The following is a 23199-nucleotide window of genomic DNA, read 5'->3' as shown; positions in this document are numbered from 1 at the left end:
GTGCTCCCGGAGTCCTGCAGGCACGAGGTCGTGTGGCCGTTGATTTTAACCGTCGTCGACGCGGTGGCCAGGTTGCGCGGGCGAGATTGGTCCAGCGTCATCGAAGCGAGCTGCAGGTAGCCATCGGATGCTTCAGGTGGCAAGCGTGTGCGGTTCCGATGTCGGGATGTTCGGAGACCCTGTGGGGGACAAGATGGCAGCACCCATGGTGCGCACATTGCGGGGTTGGGCCAAGATGGCGGCGCCCATGGTGCGCACATTGCGGGGTCGGGACAAGATGGCGGCGGCCATTGGTCGCACATGGACCCGGGAGGAGAAGATTGCGGCTCCTATTGTGCGTCTGGTGTGGGGGAGGGGGCGATAGTGGGCGCGATCGCAGCGACTGCGCGGGCCTGGCACACAGCCGCGAAGTGGCCCTTTTTACTGCAGGGTTTACAAACGGCAGTGCGGGCCGGGCAGTGTTGGCGGGGGTGCTTCTGCTGACCACAGAAGTAGCAGCGGGGACCCCCGGGATGTGCAGATCGGCGCAGGCGTATTGCGAAGGCAGGGCCCCGGCTGAGGAGGTCGTCGGCGTGGTCCAGGAGGGGTAGGAAGGAGTAGGAGGGTGGGCAGCGCGGCGGGAGAAGTACAATTGTACGTTACGGGATGCGACCGTCATGGAGAGTGTCAAGGTTTTCATCTCCGCCAGTTCGAGCGTGGCCCCTTCCAGCAATCGTTCTCGGATGCGGTCCAACGCAATCCCCGTCACGAAGGCATCGCGCATGAGGAGATTCGAGTGTTCGGCGGCCGTGACGGCCTGACAGTCACAGTTCCGGACGAGTGGAATTAGGGCCCACCAGAAGTCTTCGATGGACTCACCAGGTAGTTTCCAGCGGGTGGCAAGTACATGCCTGGCGAAGAGCGTGTTCGTCTTCTGCGCGTAGTGTTCTTTGAGGAGTTTCATTGCTTTTGTGTAATTCATGGCGTCTTGGATCAACGGGAACACGCTGGAGCTCAGTCTGGAGTACAGGACGTTTATCTTCTGAGCCTCCGTTGGCCGCCGTGTTGATGTAGGCCTCAAAACAGGCTAGTCAGTGAGTAAAGTCTTTCCTGGCGTCGGGCGAGTTCGGATCCAGCTGCAGGCGATCGGGCTTAATTCGGATATCCATTCTGTGGAAAATCTGACTGTAATAAATTGATGCACGATCAATTGCACAAAGACTAAAGTGGGGTACAACTGTGGCTTTATTACAGTCAGATGCGTGGCCTCCTGCTGCAGCTGGCGAAATGGCAGGGCACTGGAGGTCATACATATTTATACAGTTCTCCGTGGGCGGAGCCAGCCGGCAGGAGCTACCGGTGAACCTGTAGTGCAGGTCCTACCTTACATCTCCTATTATAGTGGTTCACCACAGTTGGGCAAATGCCCCCAGCACCACTAAGTCATCAATGTATACGGCACAGTGATTGATCCTCAAATCACTGTGTTTGTGAGCCTCTGAAATGTTGCGGGGGCATTCTTCATCCCAAATGGTGTAACTGTGAATTGATAAAGTCCATGGGGCCTCACAAAGGCCGAGATTTCCTTTGCCCTCTCAGTCAAAGGTATTTGGCAATAGCCCTTTATCAAATCTATTTTGGTGATGAATTTTGACCGTCCAAAGCTTTCGATATAGTCTTTTAAACGTGGAATAAGAAACCACTCCCTCTTGGCTACGGGATTAACCCGCCTTTCTTGCACTTTCCCAATTTCTAGTGTTCTCTGGTCTGAAATTGGATCTAAAGAAAGGCTCTATGAACCAACTCACAGACAGGCTCTGCAGCTTGTCTGGAAGTTCTAATTTTCCATTCCATCACATTGAATTCTAATCATTGTGGACGACAAATCTTTAAATTCTTCAAACAGAATTATCTCTTTACGGGTGCATTTCCAGGGCAGGCCCTCTAAGGGCCCCATTTGCAGGGGTTTCCCTTGTGTGTGGGGGTGGGGGGTGGGGGGGGGGCTATGCTTGATGAGAGAGGGGATGTGCAGGCATTGGAGTGGGGGGCACCAGAGACTGTGAAGGGGTTTAGGCACGGAGACTGTGGGGGGCATGGGTGGGGGCAGTGCCAGTGAAGGGGGGTGCCAATGCGGAGCAGGCGGGTCACCCTGATGCCGGTGGAGGGGGGGGGGGGTAGTGCCCATTTCTTTGAGTGGTGGAGGTGTTGCCTTTCTGCCTGCGAAGGCTAGGGTGCTCCCCTGGCCGCCGGGGGTGTCCAGATATCCGTGGAGGTCCCGATATCTGCAGGGAAGGGGGACCTTTAATTTAACTTTGAGCTCGGGGTACCCGGAATTCTCAAAATGGCGCTCAGATCTCAGAGTCCCAGCTTTTTTGCATGTTTAGGCCCCTCCCCAAGCTGGCTGTGTAATCCTCGCCAGCACTTTGAAATTTCAGAGTGCTGTTTAATCAGACGGGAAAAGGCAGCTGTGAGGTCAGCGAGGTTCACACAGCTTTTCTCGCCTGATGCAGCATTCTACGCAATTTAGGGAAAATTGCACCTGTAAGCTGTACATCCCAACGATTAGCTGACTGAATCAAACAACATGGGCTGGATTCTCCGGTCGACGACGCCGAAATCGCCGGAGAAACAAAGTTCTTGACCATATCGGGGAGCGGTGCCGCTTTCACGATGCTCCACCCCCTCCAAAGCGGCGTACTTGCAGAGTACCGTGCTCCACGTATCAACGGCCTCAGGATGTTGCCTGAGACCCGACCCCCAATGCTCTGCCCCCCCACCCCCGTGTTCCCGATGGCATGGGACATGTGTGCTCTCATCCGCCGGGAACTCGGCCTGGCGCACTCAGTCCAGCGCCACCACAGTCGGGGGAGGGGTGATCCGCGGTCAGGGGGGGGACTTCATCAGGGGCTGGGGGCACGGTGGGGGGGGGGGGGCGGGGGGGGGTGGTCTGGGGCAGGCGAACTGGCCGAAGTGGGGGACTATTTTGAGGGTCTGGTCCGCGGGCTGCTGCCATGTTGCACGGTGTCCGCCGCCATGCGCATGCGCGGCCATGGACCCGGAAATTCTCCAGGGCGTATTGGCAGCTAGAGCCGGGTGCTCTACGCTGCCTTCCTGCTAGCCCCCAGCAAAACGGGGAATGGGTGGCTGTTTTACACCATTTTGTCTGGTGTAAAATACCACCGTTCCCACGCCGGTGCGGGGACATTGCCCCAGAATCGAAGAATCCAGCCCCATGTGTCTCCAGTTGTTTATAATAGACAGAGTACAGGCAGTCCACAATCAACCCTTGGTTGCAAAATCCCAAACACCTACTCTTAGAAATTATCCTTGGGAAGCACTTGCCGAACAATCCCGAGTGCCCGAAGAGCTACATTAACAACCAACTAAAGATAATAATTCAAGCTTGCAAGGTGGTTCACTGACGCTTGCTAGAAGCAACATACATTAATACACATGAGTCTGTTCTCCGCAAAAACATGGAATATATTGCACATCTATTCAATTACCCGGTTTCTCCTTTGATAAATTATAATGAATACAGACATCACAGTGTAAAAAAAACCTATCTCCTTTCAAATGGAGACTTCATGCGAATAATATTAACTCCTCGACGATAGAGTAGGTCAAGCAATATTTGACTGACGTTAACTTATGAAAAATTGGAAAAGGTGTATTGCAAGGTGCACTGACTTTGGTAAAGGATAACCATGTGAGCAGGAAAGGGCTGCCAGTAATGGCAGCTGACTTGTGCCACCACCAAGCCTCATTATTTTGCAACACAGCAGGTTTCCCATATTAGCTAAAGATATCTGATGATGACAAAAGAGATGTGCCTCAGGCAGTTGAGGATTAATGTGGAGACTGGATCATCTCCTTCAGGAAGGCCTTTGGACAGTGTGCAACATCTGTATAAACAGTCAGTGGTGGTCAAGAAGGTTTAATATGTTGGACTCCTTCCAGTCTAGCAATGAGGACATTTGTCAGTTTTTTCCCAAAAATGAAGATGGGAGATCATAATTGTATTGTGCAGGAGCACTCTGTCCTCGCCACTCTTGTTATAGACCAAGTGGCAGTATAAGAGGGCAACATAATTCCTCTGAATTTTCCTACAGTCCAGAAGGTTACCATCTACCTTTAGGCCTCAATGCACAATACTCAAAAATGATTTTACATGCAATACAGGCAGCAGCAGCACAGAGTACTTACTGGTTGCTTCCATGCACTTGATATAAGGCACCCTTAAAGAGGAATAAAAAGTGGAAGGATGGCACCAGCGACCCCACGGATACCTTATATAGCAGTGGCTCATGGCACCCAGGCACTGTAACAGAGCAGAATATAAGTACATTGAATCTTATACTACAGCCAGCTTTATCAAGCATACCATTATTCACTTGGTAATACAGAACTTTTATTTTGCAGTCATCAGGACAAACATAAGAAGACCAAACTTGAAAGGGAGCAACAATTTATATTGCATGAGAAAAGAGTACTGATGAATTGGCAACTTGAATATGATTAGTCAAAACATTGCCAGGGAGAATTGCACTAAGGAACTATTGTCCTCCATACTTTTGTTCAATTCAAAAAAGGCGTAATGCCTGGATGTATTCTCTTTGTCTGCAGGAGACGAGTCGCTGCAAATGTTGCTTCCAGTAAGCATAAGTGAGGAACATTGTGAGCTCGACTTTGTAATCGTGGCATGCTTGGGATTGTTCAGCAAGGGTCATCCTTGACCTTCCTGACCTTACCCTCCCCCACCCAAACAAAGACTCATCCTGAACTCCAGGTCACCTCCCCCGAGAGCAAACAAACGATAAACACAAACAGATCCGTAAAACAAGAGGGGGGGATGGGAACATCCATCCCCACATAAACCTTTCACCCTGCCACCCCTTACCAACCCAACAGTAAACAACAAACCCAAAAAAGAACCCCCTCCAATCCAGAGGGAATGAAAAAACCCCAATCCCTATCCCCACTTCAACCGTATTCCCAACCATTACAGTTCCCCAGCACTGTTCCACTTAGTTCTCCCCCAGTTTTTGCTCCTTGATAAAGCCCTTGGCCACTTCTGGGGTCCTGAAGTAGTACTCCCGGCCTTCAAACACAGTCACCCACAGTTTCGCCGGGTAGAGCACCCCAAACCTGATCTGCCGCTGGTACAGCATCGCCTTGGCCTTGTTGAACCCTGCCCGCCGTTTCACCAACTCGGTTCCAATGACCTGATATATTCGGACCTTGCTCCCCTCCCTGGCCCAATGCAAAATCTTCTCTTTCTCCACAAATTTGTGGAGTCTCACGATCACCGGCCATGGCGGCTCCCCAGCTCTAGGCTTCTGCCTCAGAGACCTGTGCACTCTGTCCACTTCAGGGACCTTATCTAGCACCCCCTCCATCACCAGCCCCAAAAGCATCTTCAAAACATACCTCGTGGCACTCCCACCTTCCACTCCTTCAGGCAGGCCCACTATTCTCGAGGTGTTCTCCTGCTCCTCCACCTTTGCCTTCAACGTTTTGCAAAGGTCTCCAAAGAGCCCCACCTCCAGTATCCCCATTCGATCGCTGTGGTCCAAGACCATTTCTTCAATCTCTCGATCTGCGACCCCTGCACTTCCAAACAGTTCTCCACCTGCTTCCTCAAGCTGTTCAGGGGTGTTACAGCTCCTTCGATGGCCTTCGAATGATCCTCCCGCATCTCCTTCCTCCTCCTTAATAAAAGCCATCAATTGCTCCATCTGGGGCTTTCCACCTTGCACAAGCCCTTCCCCCTCTGCCATCCTTCCACCGGCTACTGTGCTGCAGGTTTCCTCCAACTCTTTGGCCGTCTCTCACCGTCTTCTGCCGGGTTTGGTAACCAGCGGATATACCACTCCCGGGGAAACTACTCCTCCGACCTTCAACTCCACCTTTTCATCGAAATTACACCCAATATCGGGTAAAAAGAACTCTTTACTACGCCTTCGGGCAGGAGCTGCCCTTTGTGTGACGATTCACATCATGGCCGCCACCAGAAGTCCAAATACAGCAAATGTATCAGCATATCTGAATTCCCATTATATACTATCTTATCTCTGGCTGGTTCTGCAAAACTTGAATTGGCCACATGTTGAGAAAATTGGTACAACCAAACCTGAGTGAGTTTTCCACACACTTGGTGAAGGATTCCTCCACCTTCACAAAAATTGTAATAGACCTGCACATCAATAGCAATGTCGTATCCATGTACCTGTTCAACATTGAAAGTCTAATCATTAATGTGCCACTCAAGGATGTGTTACGACAATGCCAAATGCTATTCATGTCTGGAAAGTTGATATTTGGACAATGGAAAGTTAACACCATGGCCACTTGACAGGAAAACAACTTGTGACATTTTTTAAACATTTTTTTGAATGGCGAAAAGTCCATCGATTGAAGAAATGAAGAACACCGTGAGGTAAGACGTCGCAGTCCAGCAAAAAAAAAAGTTTAAAAGTTACCTCAGGCATTAAAAGGGGCTAATACATTTTTTCTGCTATTACATTTCTTCACTAAAGAGGCTCAACTATTATTTAGACTGAAGTTAGAAACATTCAACCCCCATTTTCCTTCAACAAACCAGGCGAGAATCCTTCAGGTGTGCAATATTCTCAACCACCATCTTAAGGACTATAAAGAAGTGACCTGTTTCGATTGTACCCTTCTAGTACTCTAAGTGCATGTTATTTTTGTAGAAATTATGTTTGTCTCTCTGTGTTTGAGGAGTGTGTGCTTACTGCATTTTGGGTTCAATGATTTTGTTTTGATTTTAAAATTTGCAAGAAAGCCTGCTTAATGTCTGTTTTTAAAAGGCACCCGTTTAAAGAGATCTTAATACACTCAAAACACATACACCGTGTTGTGGCCAATAGAGAAATGGGAAGACTGGGTAATTATTCCACCACTGGGATGGGATGCCACAGTTCCAAAGTTGTTCCTGTGAGTCAAAATCTCCTGACCTATTTGTGATTCAGTTAACGAAAGAACTGATTCAAGTGAAAATACTGATGGATCCACCACCCTAATGGACAATACAGAGGGTGTAAAGGGAACGTTAGAGTCCCTTTGTAGTCATACTCTGGACATAACAGGAATGAGTGACAATGCCAAGTGATGTGTTAAAACAATATTTTAGTGAATATTGAATAACGATAACTAAAATAATAATAGTGATGTGACAATTATAATAAATAATATAAAGTGAAAGAAGCATTAAGAAAGAATTATAACTATTAAAAGAAAGGAAGAAAGACAATTCTACTTACATACTATATTACAGATATATATTATGTTATAAGCATTAACACAACAGGTCCATTCAAGACAGTTCTCAAATACCCCAGATTAGTCTGTTTCAGGACAGGAACCAAATTTGGTAACATTCCTTTCTGCTGAGATCCAGAATACAGCAGCAGGAATCCAGGCAAGTAGAAGTTCACAAAAAACATTTAAAATCCCAAGAGGATCGAAATAATGTGATTTGTGAATTGTGCGGAAGATTTAAAGCGCGAGGAAGTATTGGTATTGCTTTAAAATAATTAAATAAGACATGTTTCAAATGGAATCAGGAGAAACTGAAAGATGTTAAAATGTTAAAGATCAAGCCAAACGAGAATACAAAACCCTTTTGTTTGAATATAAAAAGCATCTCAATGAAATTCTTGAAACAGCCAAAAGAAATATTGTTTAGCAAAGGAACGGGTTGTTGGCACACAAAGAAGCCATTTTGGTCTAATTCTCTTAAATCGAGAATTTACGACATTTGAGATTAGAAAATGAAGTTAAAAATGAAGATACCACTCCAGCAAAAGAAGAGGTTAACAATTTGTCTGTGGGCTTAGCTGAAACATTCTTTGCAGAGTTAAAGGGCATTGGATAAAGCACAGGTTCTTTTCCGGAGGGTACTGAGGAACAGGGGAATTGGAAGTTCAAATTGCCTCTGCAATTCCCACAAAGTAATTACGTCAGGACTTCTGAGGGATCACTTAGTGCATCTTGTTCGTGTGTCTGGTCTTCGACAATCCAAAGACCGGAACATTTCTTTCAATGGTGTGAGATCACCTGTTGTTACCGATGTGCGTTAATGGGAGTGACCTGCCTCCATTCCTATGTCCCTGTCTTTCTAGATTTTCCTCTGCGGTTTCTGGCAAAACAGTAACTCTGAACACAAAGGGCATGTCTATGATTTCACTACAAATAACAGTCGTGATCGGTGTACATGGACCCTTAAATCATTTTAACCTCCAATTTCCCAGCTTTTCACCATTAAAGAAAATCCGGCAGCAGAATTCTCCATCAATGGGATCTTCTGATCTGCCGGCAGCGCACCCGCACCCGTGAGTTTCCCGACACAATGGGAAACCCCATTGCCCGGCTGCGGGAACACAGAATCCCACATCCGGCAAGGGCATGCCGCGACAGAAAACACAGCTGGCAGACCGGAGAATCCCGCCCCATATCTATCTTTTTTATTTTGATCAAAATTACTCTGGCATTAAAATGTGATAATTCTAAGATGTTTAAATTCTGCTAATCCTACTTGTGAGATGGTCTTGCTCATGTCTTGGTTAGGTTCTTAACATTCTGTAAATACAATGTGAAATGATGAAAAATGAAAATGAAGGACAGTTTTCCTGACGGGAACTGGAGAGGCAGCAAAATGTTGCCAGCTCCACTCTGCTGAAGTGTCCGCAAACCATGTTCATTTGTTTTGGTCCTGTCCAGCGCTGGAGGATTACTGGAAGGCTTTTAGGGTAATCTCTAAAGTGGTGCACGTGAAACTAGACCTGGGCCCTCGGGAGGCCATATTAGGGGTGTCGGACCAGCCAGTGTTGGAAATGGGCGCAAAGGCAGATGTTGTAACCTTTGCCTCATTGATCGCCCGAAGGCAGATCCTGTTAGGGTGGAGAGGTCTCCACCCTGTGCCCTGGCGTGGCGGGGGGACCTGCTGGAATTCTTGACTCTTGAAAAGTTCAAATTTGAGCTGAGGGGAAGGATGGAGGGGTTCTACAATTCATGGGCGTTATTCATTATGCACTTTTGAAAATTGGATCACATTGAAAATTAGGGTGGGGGGAGGGTTGGGTGGAAGGGGACTGTATGTGTTAATGGTGACTATGGGGCATTCCTGATTCCTTTTTGTCATTTGTTTATGTCAACATGCGGGCTAATGTTTGGGGTTTGGTGGGAGGATGGGATTGTTGTTATTGATATGGGGATTGGCATTACATTCGTTACTGATCATTGTTTATTATTGGGTGTAAATTTGGGAGAAAATGTGAAAAAGGAGGAGAATAAAAATATTTTAAAAAACAAACAATCTATGATTTGGACAGTAAGCTAGAAACATCCAACCTCTGTTTTCTTTAAAGAAACCAGGAAAGAATCCTTCAGCGCTGCAACATTTTCAACCACTATTTTAAGGACTGTAAGGAAGTAACCTGTTTCTGTTCTACCCTTCTAGTAATCTAAGTTAAACAAGACAAGGAAACACACTCCTTGAGTCTGGCATCTTTGACCACTCGGCTATAGTGACAAGCTGCTGCATGTTAATTTTCAAGAAATCATCTTTCCTTGTGTATATGTGTCTTTGTGTTTGTGGAGTAAGTGTTTGTTGCATTTCACATTTTGGATTTTGTGACACATAAATATATTTTCTTTTGATTTTTAAATTTACAAGAAACCCTGTTTTGAGTCTGTTTTTAAAAATAAAGATGATTGAAAAGGGGGGCTTAAAACACACCTTCTCAGACATACACTTTGTTACATTCGATAGAGAAGTGGGAAGACGGAGAAATTAGCCCGTATCTCTCCCTTGTTTGGAACAGATTTCATAGACATTGATGCGATATGCACTATATCATGGCAAGCTAGATGCACCACTATTTTCTGAGTCTGTATTAATCAAACTTACAAACTTAGTAACTCTTGCAGTAGCGTTCAACTTCAATGACGCCCTGTATGCCCAAATAGATGGTGTTGCCATGGGATCCCCTCTAAGCCCAGCTCTCACTAATATTTTTGTCGGTTCCCATGAGAAACACATTTTCAATGGAATAACCCCTAACCTCCTACCGTTTGCATACTTCCAATTTCTATTAGCCAGGACTTGAAGCTATACAGGCAGATTTTTCAGAAAATAGATTGTGCTAATGAAAGTAGTTAAATGATGTATTTCAATTATATTTGTTATCATGGAATTTTAGAGGATCTGTATGGTTGCCAATGGCAATGATTCCTGTTGCTATAATTTGCTTCACAGCTGTCTTCTAAGAATGCATGGACAAAATAAAAGAGAAATGATCAGAGTCACATAGTTGAACTGCCGCACACTAAACATGGGATTAACTGTGTGGTTTATTGTACTCAGCAAGTGCACAATATCAGATCATGCAAGCTATCTATTTTGCTAGTTCATAACAATCAGTTTACCAAAAACATGATTACAGAACTGTGTTTCTCTTTTAGGTCTATGGACTTTTGACCTGACAGTAACACAACTTCTACAGGAGAATATTCCAGAATCCCAACGAGGAATTGTAAATGGTGTACAGAGTTCAATGAACTATTTGATGGACCTGCTTCATTTCATTATGGTTATGGCAGCTCCTAATCCTCAACATTTTGGGCTCTTGGTTATTATCTCAGTTACGTTTATAATAGCTGGACACACAGTGTATTTTGTATACGCAAAAGGAACTAATGCCCAGGTGGTTTTGGAGCAAGGCAGAAAAGTGAAAAGGACTACTAGTAAAATGGAAAAAGCTGAATTCCTCCAAACATCACAGGATACATACAATACTGAAGCAGGGCTCATCTGAGACATCACTATTAACCAATCTAGACTGTGCATCTGCGTAAGAAGAAGAAAATGCAAATTATTTCTACCTCCCCATTGTGACACCACCAATACTTAGATATTCAACTTCTGCCTGACTTCCTCCACACATGTAGAAGTAAAAATACAACAATTTTACTGTATGTAACAAAAGTTTATGCATAAAAATATTTTCAACAGATTCTAGAAGAATTATTTAAATCTTTATAAATCGCCCTAAAGAGAGGGAAGAAACTTAACTTATGGTCAGTGGAAAACCAAACCAAATGGTGCATCAAAAACTCATTGTTCCAGCTTATCAGGAAGATACATGAATCGGTCTTTGAGTACTAGTTATGCTTGCATAAAAGTATTGTCTTCTAATCAGTTCACATAAAAGGTTAAACATGGCCTTTTCCTGGTAATTTTATCAAACCCTGAGTTTTTTTATATTTACTGTCAGAGGCGTTGTTGGTGGGGCAGAAAGAAATAGTAATTGGGGTAACTCCCAACTTCCTGGAAAACTTACAATGTTCCATTTGAAGTTGTAAGGAAATTGCCATTTTGGGTACTTTGAATCAAAAATAGCAGTGCCTAATTTTTAACAATATTCTGTACCATCTATCGGGGGAATTTTAAATGGAACTGGAGACTTAGCCATTGGCCCCTCACTCTTGACACCCCCCCCCCCCCCCCTCCCACCCTGTAGCCATCTGGGATGGCCACTTCCACAATACAAAATGGACATTTGCACAGATTGCAGAGAAAAATGGACAATGCTAAGAAAGCAGGCAGGCACAGAGCCTGTCTGCATATTGGAGAAACAGCTCCCAGACGAGCCTGAAACTGTAGGCCCATTAGCATATGATTGGCCCATCTCCAGGAACAAAGGAAGATACTTAAGTAACCGATCTGGCCCCAGACCTCACGGCGCCAGTTCCCCAAACCGAAAGCAGAAAACAAAGCAGGCCAACGGTCACCTAGGACACGCCCAGCCATCAGGGCACCCACCCCTTCATTGGTCAGGATCAATGCGGATGATCAAGATGCGGTCCAATTAATTGGGTCCAAGTTCAAGGCCCGCCCAATAGCGCGCGAAGCCCCCTTCAGGTATAAGAAGGAGGCCCCAAGAAAGAATCGCTCTCTTGGACTCGGCTCTCACAGCGGAGAGACCCGTCCACCAGCTACACCAGAAACAAGTAAGTCCAAGGTCAACACTCACTACCAGACGGACGACCTTAGCTGTTCCCCTCTACCACTTCGGCCCCAGCAGCCTCAGAACCGAACAACGGCCATTGTTCCTCTGACTGGGTGGGTGCCCGAAGCTAAGTATAGGCTTTAGCAGTAGTGATAATTTAGTCTGTAGTATTTCATGCATGAATAGATATTGCTGCGTATGCAAATAAATAGTATTGACTTTGAACTAAGTAACTGGTGTACCGACTCTTTGATCGGTATTCGGGTTTGAACCTTGTGGCGGTATCGAAAGATACCTGGCGACTCTAAAGCAAACGTAATTAGAATTAAGGAAGGCGACCATATTGACCGCCATATTTAGAAACAACCAAAGAGAGCAACATCCCCCCCCCCCCCCCCCCCGGCAGTTACACTAGATACCTGTATGAAACCAGCAGTCTTTGTTTAAACTTGCAGGTTAGGTCCTGATGAAATCAGGAGTTGGAGCCAGAAGAGGCTACCAGCAAGGTAGGTTTTATTAAATGTTTTGTAGTGTCCTTGTGTGTCTGGCTATCAGCAACAGAAGGAGTGTATCTTCAAGCCTCTTCCAAAAAACATAATTGAGGCCAGTTCTGGGGGCAATGGGACATTTCCAGGCTGAATGGTTGCACCCGAACAGAGTTAGGACCAATCTCCTTGTCAGGCAGTTTGCTAGTGCTGTTGGGGAGGGTTTAAACTAACTAGGCAGGGGTTTGGCAACAGGAACCACATTAGAGAGGTTCACAAAGAATTGAGAAAGAAAGACGTCTTAGTAAAAAATATCAAGGTAGGATCAGAGTAAGAGGTTCTTGTAATAACATTTCATTTGGGTTTGCAGTGCATGTATGGGACTGCATGGAGTGTGGCAAATAAGTATAGTGAGCTGTGAGCACAGGTAGGTGTGTGGGAATATGATGATGTGGCAATAATGGAGACCTGGCTCAAAAAGGAGAAAGATTGGGTACAAAATATTCCTTGATACAGGTGTTGAGGAACGATAGGGAAGGAAAGAAAGTAAGAAGGGTGGCAGTATTGATTCAGCAGAATATTATAGTGCCCAGGAGAGATGATGTCCGTGAGAGATCAAGGACAGAATATATTTGGGTTGAGCTAAGAAACACGAGAGGCAGCTGTGTAAGGCAGACTTCTTCCTGGTGAGGGACAGAATTCTTGCCTCATAATAATTAAAGACCAACAGCAAAATAATTAAAGTAGCCAAACTGGAAGCCAGCTGGCCCCGATATTTGCACTGGGCTGCAAAGAGCTCGCTTTCAGTGCATAATCAAGCCCAATGTCCTTGATTTTATAGTCTATGGCTCTATTTATAACGCCCAGGATTCTGTCTGCATTCAAAGTCACATTTTGCACATATACTCCCAGGTCTCACTGTTCCTGCACCATTGATAGAATTGTATTTTATATACCCTTCTTTGTTCTTCATCCAAAATATATCACTTCATACTAAAAATATTGAAATGAATCTGCCATGTGTCCACCTCCACTAGCCTTCAAACCTATCATTAACCTCATCACAGTCACAATACGTTTTACATAATTTGCAAATTTATTCGATTGGCTCCACTTTTGCTGGCAAGTCTATTATGTTGCACTTTAGCAAATACATTTTTGGAAGTCCATGGGCGGGATTCTCCGACCCCGCGCCGGGTTGGAGAATCGCCAGGGGGGGGGGGGGGGGGGGGCGATTCACGCGATAACACACCGCTGATTCTCCGGTCAACGCAGCCCCCCGGCGATTCTCCCCACGCGATGGGACGAGTGCCCGCCGAGTTAGGCCGAGTCCCAGCGGCGCCGTTCTCGTATGGTCCTACCCAGCGGGACCTCGGCGTTCATACTGCGGGGGGTGGCCTGGTGGGGAGAGGGGGGATCCGACCCCGAGGGGGACCTCCACGGTGGCCTGGCCCGCGATCAGGGCCTACCGATCGGTGGACTGACTTACTTTCCAAATATTGACTGGAAAAGATATAGTTCGAGTACATTAGAGGGGTCGTTTTTTGTACAGTGTGTGCAGGAGGGTTTCCTGACACAGTTTGTTGACAGGCCAACAAGAGGCGAGGCCACGTTGGATTTGGTTTTGGGTAATGAACCAGGCCAGGTGTTGGATTTGGAGGTAGGTGAGCACTTTGGGGACAGTGACCACAATTCGGTGACGTTTACGTTAAGGATGGAAAGGGATAAGTATACACCGCAGGGCAAGAGTTATAGCTGGGGGAAGGGCAATTATGATGCCATTAGACGTGACTTGGGGGGGATAAGGTGGAGAAGTAGGCTGCAAGTGTTGGGCACACTGGATAAGTGGAGCTTGTTCAAGGATCAGCTACTGCGTGTTCTTGATAAGTATGTACCGGTCAGGCAGGGAGGAAGGTGCCGAGCGAGGGAACCGTGGTTTACCAAAGAAGTGGAATCTCTTGTTAAGAGGAAGAAGGAGGCCTATGTGAAGATGAGGTGTGAAGTTTCAGTTGGGGCGATGGATAGTTACAAGGTAGCGAGGAAGGATCTAAAGAGAGAGCTAAGACGAGCAAGGAGGGGACATGAGAAGTATTTGGCAGGAAGGATCAAGGAAAACCCAAAAGCCTTCTATAGGTATGTCAGGAATAAGCGAATGACTAGGGAAAGAGTAGGACCAGTCAAGGACAGGGATGGGAAGTTGTGTGTAGAGTCTGAAGAGATAGGCGAGATACTAAATGAATATTTTTCGTCAGTATTCACTCAGGAAAAAGATAATGTTGTGGAGGAGAATGCTGAGCTCCAGGTAAATAGATTAGATGGCATTGAGGTACGTAGGGAAGAGGTGTTGGCAATTCTGGACAGGCTGAAAATAGATAAGTCCCCGGGACCTGATGGGATTTATCCTAGGATTCTCTGGGAGGCCAGGGAAGAGATTGCTGGACCATTGGCTTTGATTTTTATGTCATCATTGGCTACAGGAATAGTGCCAGAGGACTGGAGGATAGCAAATGTGGTCCCTTTGTTCAAAAAGGGGAGCAGAGACAACCCCGGCAACTATAGACCGGTGAGCCTCACGTCTGTAGTGGGTAAAGTCTTGGAGGGGATTATAAGAGACAAGATTTATAATCATCTAGATAGGAATAATATGATCAGGGATAGTCAGCATGGCTTTGTGAAGGGTAGGTCATGCCTCACAAACCTTATCTAGTTCTTTGAGAAGGTGACTGAACAGGTAGACGAGGGTAGAGCAGTTGATGTGGTGTATATGGATTTCAGCAAAGCGTTTGATAAGGTTCCCCACGGTAGGCTATTGCAGAAAATACGGAGGCTGGGGATTGAGGGTGATTTAGAGATGTGGATCAGAAATTGGCTAGCTGAAAGAAGACAGAGGGTGGTGGTTGATGGGAAATGTTCAGAATGGAGTTCAGTCACAAGTGGAGTACCACAAGGATCTGTTCTGGGGCCGTTGCTGTTTGTCATTTTTATCAATGACCTAGAGGAAGGCGCAGAAGGGTGGGTGAGTAAATTTGCAGACGATACTAAAGTCGGTGGTGTTGTCGATAGTGTGGAAGGAAGTAGCAGGTTACAGAGGGATATAGATAAGCTGCAGAGCTGGGCTGAGAGGTGGAAAATGGAGTTTAATGTAGAGAAGTGTGAGGTGATTCACTTTGGAAGGAATAACAGGAATGTGGAATATTTGGCTAATGGAAAAGTTCTTGAAAGTGTGGATGAGCAGAGGGATCTAGGTGTCCATGTACATAGATCCCTGAAAGTTGCCACCCAGGTTGATAGGGTGGTGAAGAAGGCCTATGGAGTGTTGGCCTTTATTGGTACAGGGATTGAGTTCCGGAGTCAGGAGGTCATGTTGCAGCTGTACAGAACTCTGGTACGGCCGCATTTGGAGTATTGCGTACAGTTCTGGTCATCGCATTATAGGAAGGACGTGGAGGCTTTGGAGCGGGTGCGGAGGAGATTTACCAGGATGTTGCCTGGTATGGAGGGAAAATCTTATGAGGAAAGGCTGATGGACTTGAGGTTGTTTTCGTTGGAGAGAAGAAGGTTAAGAGGAGACTTAATAGAGGCATACAAAATGATTAGGGGGTTGGATAGGGTGGACAGTGAGAGCCTTCTCCCGCGGATGGAAATGGCTGGCACGAGGGGACATAACTTTAAACTGAGGGGTAATAGATATAGGACAGAGGTCAGAGGTAGGTTCTTTACGCAAAGAGTAGTGAGGCCGTGGAATGCCCTACCTGCTACAGTAGTGAACTCGCCAACATTGGGGGCATTTAAAAGTTTATTGGATAAACATATGGATGATAATGGTATAGTGTAGGTTAGATGGCTTTTGTTTCGGTGCAACATCGTGGGCCGAAGGGCCTGTACTGCGCTGTATTGTTCTATGTTCTATGTTATCCTGGTGGGGGCCTATGGGTCCTCTGTGCCGGGCCCCTGTAGCTCTCCGCCACGTTGCGCCATGTAGCGTCGGGGCCAGCGCGGAGAAGGCAACCCACGCGCATGCGCGAACTCGCGCTGGCCATAGTGCGCATGCGCGGACCTGCAGTGCCCGTTCTGACGCCCGTATCGGCAGCTGAAGCAGCATGAGGCTCTCCAGTGCCGTGCTGGTCTTCTGTGCGGCGCAGGATCGCTGATCCTAGGGGCCTGTTGACGCCGTCGTAAAACGCTCCAGCGTTTACGTCGGCGTCAACACTTAGCCCCAAGACCAGAGAATCCCGCCCCATGCATGTGACATCAACCGCAATTGGCACAATGGTTAGCACTACTACCTCAGAGCTCCAGGATCAATTCCAGCCTTGGGTGACTAAGTGGAGTTTTGCACTTTCTCCCCGTGTCTGTGTGGGTTTCCTCCCACAATCGAAAGATGTGCAGGTTAGGTGGATTGGCCATGCTAAATTTCCCTTTAACGTCCAAAGATGTGCAGGTTAGGAGAGGTTACGAGGATAGGGCGTGAGTGTGGGTAGGGTTCTCTTTCAGAGGGTTGGAGCAGACCTGATGGGCCAGATGGCCTGCTTCTGTACTGTAGAGATTCTATGGTTCACCGACTGCCCAAACCCACTTCAATCCATGGATCAACCCGAATTATTTGTCAACCTCAAGGATTTCCACTCAATAAAAGTGTGGCTGATTTTTTAACCACAAGTTATTTCGTCAGGTGTATGTGCTGGATTCCTGGGAAGCTGTCACAAAACTTTTATTCTACATAAGTCCTAGTTCCCTGAGGCCATCAGACTGCCACTTCAAACTTGGCAGATGACATGAATCGGATCAGTGAATCCCAACAGCACTGCAATGTATGAGAACTGCCCAACCAGATGTATTGTTGAACAAGCCATTGGCATACCAAAAATGCACTTTAGGTACCTAGACAGACGGATGCACCCTTCACTATGCACCAGTCATGGTCTCTAGAATGGCCATGGTACTGTGCAGCGGCAGGGTTTTGACCTGAAGAAGGAATGTAATGCTTAGATCTACTTTGGATTGTTCTGGGGAGGAGGGGAAATACAAAGTTGTCCTTATTAATGAGGCGTTCAGTCAGAGATTTGAACTTTTACAGAGCTGATAGGAAGAGAGTGCTTAAACCAGCTCCTGGCTGTGCTTGATGTCTGACCAGAACTGAGACACAAAATAGAGCTTACCTGCGTGTCTCAGTTCTGGTCAGACATCAAGCACAGCCAGGAGCTGGTTTAAGCACTCTCTTCCAGAACCTCTCTTACAAGCTCAATCAATCCTAAATGAGAACAGAAAATGTCCGCGGGGGAGAAGAGCATCGGGTGTTACTATACGCGGACGACCTGCTGCTGTATGTGGCGGACCCAATGGAGGGGATGGTGGAGGTCATGCAGACTTTGAGGGAGTTTGGGGAGTTCTCGGGCTATAAGCTCAATGTAGGGAAGAGCAAGCTTTTTGTACTACAGGCAGGGGACCAAGAAAGAGGGATAGGGGACCTACCGTTGAGGAGGGCGGAGGGGAGTTTTCGGTATCTAGGGATCCAGATAGCCAGGAGCTGGGGGGCCCTACACAAATTGAATCTGACGAGGTTGGTGGACCAAATGGAGGTAGACTTCAAAAGATGGGACATGTTGCCGCTCTCGTTGGCGGGTAGAGTGCAGTCGGTCAAAATGGTGGTCCTTCCGAGGTTTTTGTTTGTGTTCCAGTGCCTCCCCATCGTGATTACCAAGGGCTTTTTCAAGAGAGTAGGTAGGAGTATTATGGGGTTTGTGTGGGCGAACAAGAGCCCGAGGGTAAGGAGAGGGTTCCTGGAACGCAGTAGGGACCGAGGAGGGTTGGCGCTGCCAAACCTAGGGAACTACTACTGGGCAGCAAACGTGGCGATGATCCGTAAGTGGGTTATGGAGGGAGAGGGGGCGGCATGGGAGAGGATGGAGATGGCGTCCTGCAAAGGAACGAGCTTGGGGGCGCTGGTGACGACACCGCTGCCGCTCTCGCCATCAAAGTATACCACGAGCCCGGTGGTGGCGGCAACGTTAAGGATCTGGGGCCAGTGGAGATGGCACAGGGGTGCAGTGGGAGCCTCGGTGTGGTCCCCGATCAGGGGTAACCACCGGTTTGTCCCGGGGAAGATGGACGGGGGGTTCCAGGACTGGCATCGGGCGGGGATTAGAAGAATGGGGGACCTGTTCATCGACGGGACATTTGCGAGCCTAGGGGCACTGGAGGAGAAGTTTGAGCTACCCCCGGGAAATGCATTCAGATATATGCAGTTGAGGGCTTTTGTGAGGCGACAGGTCAGGGAATTCCCGCTGCTCCCGACACAAGAAATTCAAGACAGGGTGATCTCGGGTGTATGGGTCGGGGAGGGCAAGGTTTCGGCAGTACACCAAGAGATGAAAGAAGAGGGGGAAGCGCTAGCAGAAGAGTTGAAGGGTAAATGGGAAGAGGAGATCAAGGAAGGTTTGTGGGCTGACGCCCTGGGTAGGGTTAATTCCTCCTCCTCATGTGCCAGGCTCAGCCTGATACAATTTAAGGTGGTTCACAGAGCGCACCTGACGGGAGCGAGGTTGAGTAGGTTCTTTGGGGTAGAGGACAGATGCGGAAGATGTTCAGGGAGCCCGGCGAACCATGTCCACATGTTCTGGACATGTCCGGCACTGGAGGGGTTCTGGAGAGGAGTGGCGGGAGCAATATCTCAGGTGACGAAAGTCCGGGTCAAGCCAAGCTGGGGGCTAGCAATATTTGGAGTAGTGGACGAGCCGGGAGTGCAGGAGGCGAAAGAGGCCGGCATTCTGGCCTTTGCGTCCCTGGTAGCCTGGCGAAGGATCTTGCTAATGTGGAAGGAGGCGAAGCCCCCTAGCGTGGAGGCCTGGACAAACGACATGGCTGGGTTCATAAAGTTGGAGAGGATTAAGTTTGCCTTAAAGGGGTCTGCGCAGGGGTTCTACAGGCGGTGGCAACCGTTCCTAGACTACCTCGCAGAGCGTTAGAGGAAGGTCGGTCAGCAGCAGCAGCAACCCTGGGGGGAGGGGGGGAGGAGGGGAGGGGGGAACGAGGGATTGTTTGAGGGGACGGATGAGCGGGGGATAACATGGAGGGTGGGGGAAACTGGCACGAATGGGCGAGAGCCAGTGTATAAAGCTATGTAAATATATCATCTTACCATGTATATATCTTGCTCAGGGCGATTTTGTGTTATTTTGTTACGGGGGGAGGGGGGGGGGGGGGTTATTGTTTGTAAGGGGAAAAAATTGTTTTGTTAAAAAACTTTAATAAATATATATTTTTTAAAAAGTAATGAAGAATGGGCTAGATAGAAACGTGATGCAAAACAAATTCATGTGAGTGAACATAAAATTAAGAACATTACATTTTATCGTACACTCCTCTGTATCTTTGTGCAATAACAATATTCAGCCATGATTGAATGGTGGAGTGGACTCGATGGGCCGAATGGCCTTACTTCCGCTCCTATGTATTATGGTAATATTCCTCCTTTTCCTACCACAAGAAGAGATAGAGGCAGGCTGCTTACATCCTTGCTCTGAGATTTTCTTGGCTGCTGACTTCTGATGCCCATGAGGGCCCTACCAAAAAAATACATTTACACTTGTGTAGGGGTAAACTTGGGCATTGGAGTAATGGCAGCATTTTGGGCACCAAGGTGACTAACTGTCCCCTATTTTACAGGACTGTCCTCCATTTTAGGTGGTAAATTGCCCTTAGTGACCAAAAAAGGTTAGGAGGGGTTATTGGGTTACGGGAGTAGGGTGAAAGTGAGGGCTTAAATGGGTCGGTGCAGGCTCGATGGGCCGAATGGCCTCCTTCTGCACTGTATGTTCTTTATCTATGTCTATTTTGACTGTCCCGCTAAAGAACAACTTTTGCACCATGTTTGTGGGACAGCCTGTGGGAGGCTGATCCTGGGAGCCTTGAATGATTCCAATAGGATTGCAAATGTGTCAGCCAGCAAATAGATGGTAATATTGTGAGCAAACAAGATACTATGTAAGTTTCAGTTGATTTTAATCGCACCCCACTCCCTCGCTTGCTGTTCTTGTGGTCTCAAACCCCTCCTCTCCACCCCCTCATGTTTAAACTCTGCTTAACAACCTGCTCCCACTCTCCTGTCGCCCCTGCTCTTCAAGGTCACCAGCATCCCTCTCCCCCTCAGTGCTCCCAAGGTCGAATTCTCCCTCATATTACTTCGTAACAATCGACCACTCTGCAGAGCATTGACTGATGGGGAGCGGAAACAGGTGAGAAGTAGAATGGTTTTGACTCCGTATATCCCTTTTTGCATCAACCCTCGCCTGGACAGTAGGTGGCGGGGTGACCCCGAGGTGGGGGAGGCAGTGTCTCCATAGCTCGAGGTGGCGGTGTGACCCCCAGGTGGAGGCAGCAGTGCCTCCAGGGTTCTAGGTGGCGCTGTGACTCCCAGGTGGAGGCAGCAGTGCCTCCAGGGTTCTAGATGGCGCTGTGACTCCCAGGTGGAGGCAGCAGTGTCTCCAGCGCTCTAGGTGGCGCTGTGACGGGCTCGAGGTGGCGCTGTGACCCTGAGGAGGCGGCGGCGGCGGCGGCGGCCCGTTTCCGGTGTGATTCTCTTTCCGGTGACGAATTTCTTGGTGCCGGCGGTGTGCAGAGTGATCCGGACAAAGATGGTCAAAATGAGTAAAGAGACGAAACAGCGGTTGCAGCAGGTGTTCCGCTGTGGACAGTTCGCCATCCGCTGGGGATTCATCCCGACCATCCTGTACCTGGGTCAGTCTGGGCGATGGGAGCGGGAGGGAGGCGGGTTGGGTACTATGCTCGTGAATTCACCTTGTCCACAGTCAGGCATCGTCTGAGCCCTGGATTGAGTTCCCATCCCCAGACCCCATCCTTCACAAAGATCTGCTGCCCCTTCACATCTGCTCCTGAAACTCTTGTCCTTGCCTTTTTCATTTGTACAAGGGGCTATTTTAATATTCCATGTCTTGGCAACTTATCCAAAACTCCTCAGTCCATATCTTATCTGCATTGTCCATGTCACCTATCATTGCTGTCCTATCAAACTGGCTCTGGCATCCCAGTATCTCCCAATTTAAAATTCATCTATTAAAAGAAACATTTGTGGACTCACCCACGTCTCTCCCTCTAACCTGCAATACCCTCACTATATCTCCGACTCTGGCATTCTCTCTCCTTTCACCCAGCCCTCAGCAGCTGTGTGTTCAGCCATCAAGGCCCTGTACTCTGGAAGACTCTTTCCAATCCTTTCCCTCTCCATTTCCCCCTTCACTTAAAAGCTACCACTTTGACCAAGCTTTGCATCGCCCTGTTTAGTATTTGCTTCCTTATCGCTTGAAAAAAACGCATTGTTGAAGATTTTTGTCTTGCACTCAGAAGACAGTTGGATACCGAATTGTAAATGTGTAAGATAAGAATGTAATTTTTCCGCAAATCTCAAATTCTGTACCACCAAATGACTACTGCCTTTGCATACTGCTGGCATTTTCCTGATCACACGTCTGTGGAGCACCTTGGGATTTACTTCTACTTTAAAGAAGCTTTACGAATACAAGTTAATGTAATCTTTAATGCTTAAGAAAATTAAGAATTTTTGCAAAGTTATCTGAAAAGCTATGTTTCTTTAACTTGCATAAATAGTGTAACAAAATCCGTGGTGTTGGGGTGGGGGGTGGGGGGGGGGTGGTGTTGGGGTGGGGGGTGGGGGTGGGGGGGGGTGCTTGGTGTGGTGGCACAGTGGTTCGCACTGTTGTTTCACAGTGCCAGGGTACCAAGTCCCATTCCTGCTTGGGTCACTGTCTGTGCGGAGTCTGCACGTTCTCCCTGTGTCTGCGTGGGTTTCCTCCGGGTGTTCCGGTTTCCTCCCACACTCCAAAGACATGCAGGTTAGGTGGATTGGACATTCTGAATTCTCCCTCGGTGTACACGAACAGGCGCAGGAGTGTGACGACTGGGGGCTTTTCACAGTAACTTCATTGCAGTGTTAATGTTAGCCTACTTGTGACAATAAAGATTCTTATTATTATTAAATGCACATTTAACAAGTATATAATGTTGACAGGTTACTTGGCCTGGCCTGCAAAACTTATTTTATTTTAGCACAAGTATTTTATATATTAGAGACTGGGAGAGCTGCCGCTTAGAATGGTAGGAAGGAGCTTTCGATATCTGGGAAGCCAGGTGGCCCCGGAATGGGAGGCACTGCACAAGTTAAACCTATCCTGGCTCGCAGAACAAATGAAAGAGGACTAAGAGATGGGACATGCTCCCGCTATCACTGGTGGGGAGGGTGCAGACCGTGAAACTGATGGTCCTCCCTAGATTCCTGTTTGTCTTTCAGTGCCTCACCATCTTCATCCTCGAGGGCCTTTTTCAAGCGGGTAAATAATGTTATTTCGGGCTTTGTGTGGGCAGGTAAAACCCCGCGAGTGAAGAAAGTGTTGCTGGAGCGCAGTCAGGGGGAGGGTGGGTTGGCAAGGCCGAACTTTTGCAATTACTACTGGGCGGCTAATATAGCCATAATTAGGAAGTTGGTAGTGGGGAGGGGTCGGTGTGGGAGCGGATAGAGGCGGCGTCATGTAAAGACACAAGTTTGGGAGCATTGATAACGGCACCTCTCCTGTTCTCGCCGGCCCGATACTCCACAAGTCCGGTGGTGGTGGCGGCTCTGAGAATCTGGGGGCAGTGGAGGAGATATAAGAGAGTGGAGGGAGCAT

The 23199-nt window shown here is 47.7% G+C and overlaps 2 protein-coding genes across 3 annotated transcripts in view; both read left to right on the top strand.

Annotated features, from left to right (window-relative positions):
- Positions 1-10962, top strand: part of LOC140425763 (ferroportin) — a 55176-nt gene extending 44214 nt beyond the window's left edge. Inside the window, exon 6 of the mRNA XM_072510202.1 lies at positions 10468-10962. Coding sequence (XP_072366303.1) covers positions 10468-10820 — 353 coding nt within the window. The 3' untranslated portion in view covers positions 10821-10962. The remainder of the gene's footprint in view (positions 1-10467) is intronic.
- Positions 10963-21055: 10093 nt separating this feature from the next.
- tomm7 (translocase of outer mitochondrial membrane 7 homolog (yeast)) overlaps positions 21056-23199 on the top strand; it is a 38948-nt gene continuing 36804 nt past the window's right edge. The window contains exon 1 of one of the 2 annotated variants that reach the window (XR_011947790.1): positions 21056-21235. Coding sequence is in view for 1 of the 2 variants with exons in the window: in XM_072509221.1 (XP_072365322.1) it covers positions 21133-21235 (103 nt within the window). In the remaining variant the exon portion in view is untranslated. The remainder of the gene's footprint in view (positions 21236-23199) is intronic. The other variant, XM_072509221.1, reaches the window with a different exon arrangement.

Source organism: Scyliorhinus torazame, chromosome 6, assembly GCF_047496885.1.
Source record: "Scyliorhinus torazame isolate Kashiwa2021f chromosome 6, sScyTor2.1, whole genome shotgun sequence".
Lineage (NCBI taxonomy): Eukaryota > Metazoa > Chordata > Chondrichthyes > Carcharhiniformes > Scyliorhinidae > Scyliorhinus > Scyliorhinus torazame.
This window is presented reverse-complemented; position numbering and strand designations above follow the sequence as displayed.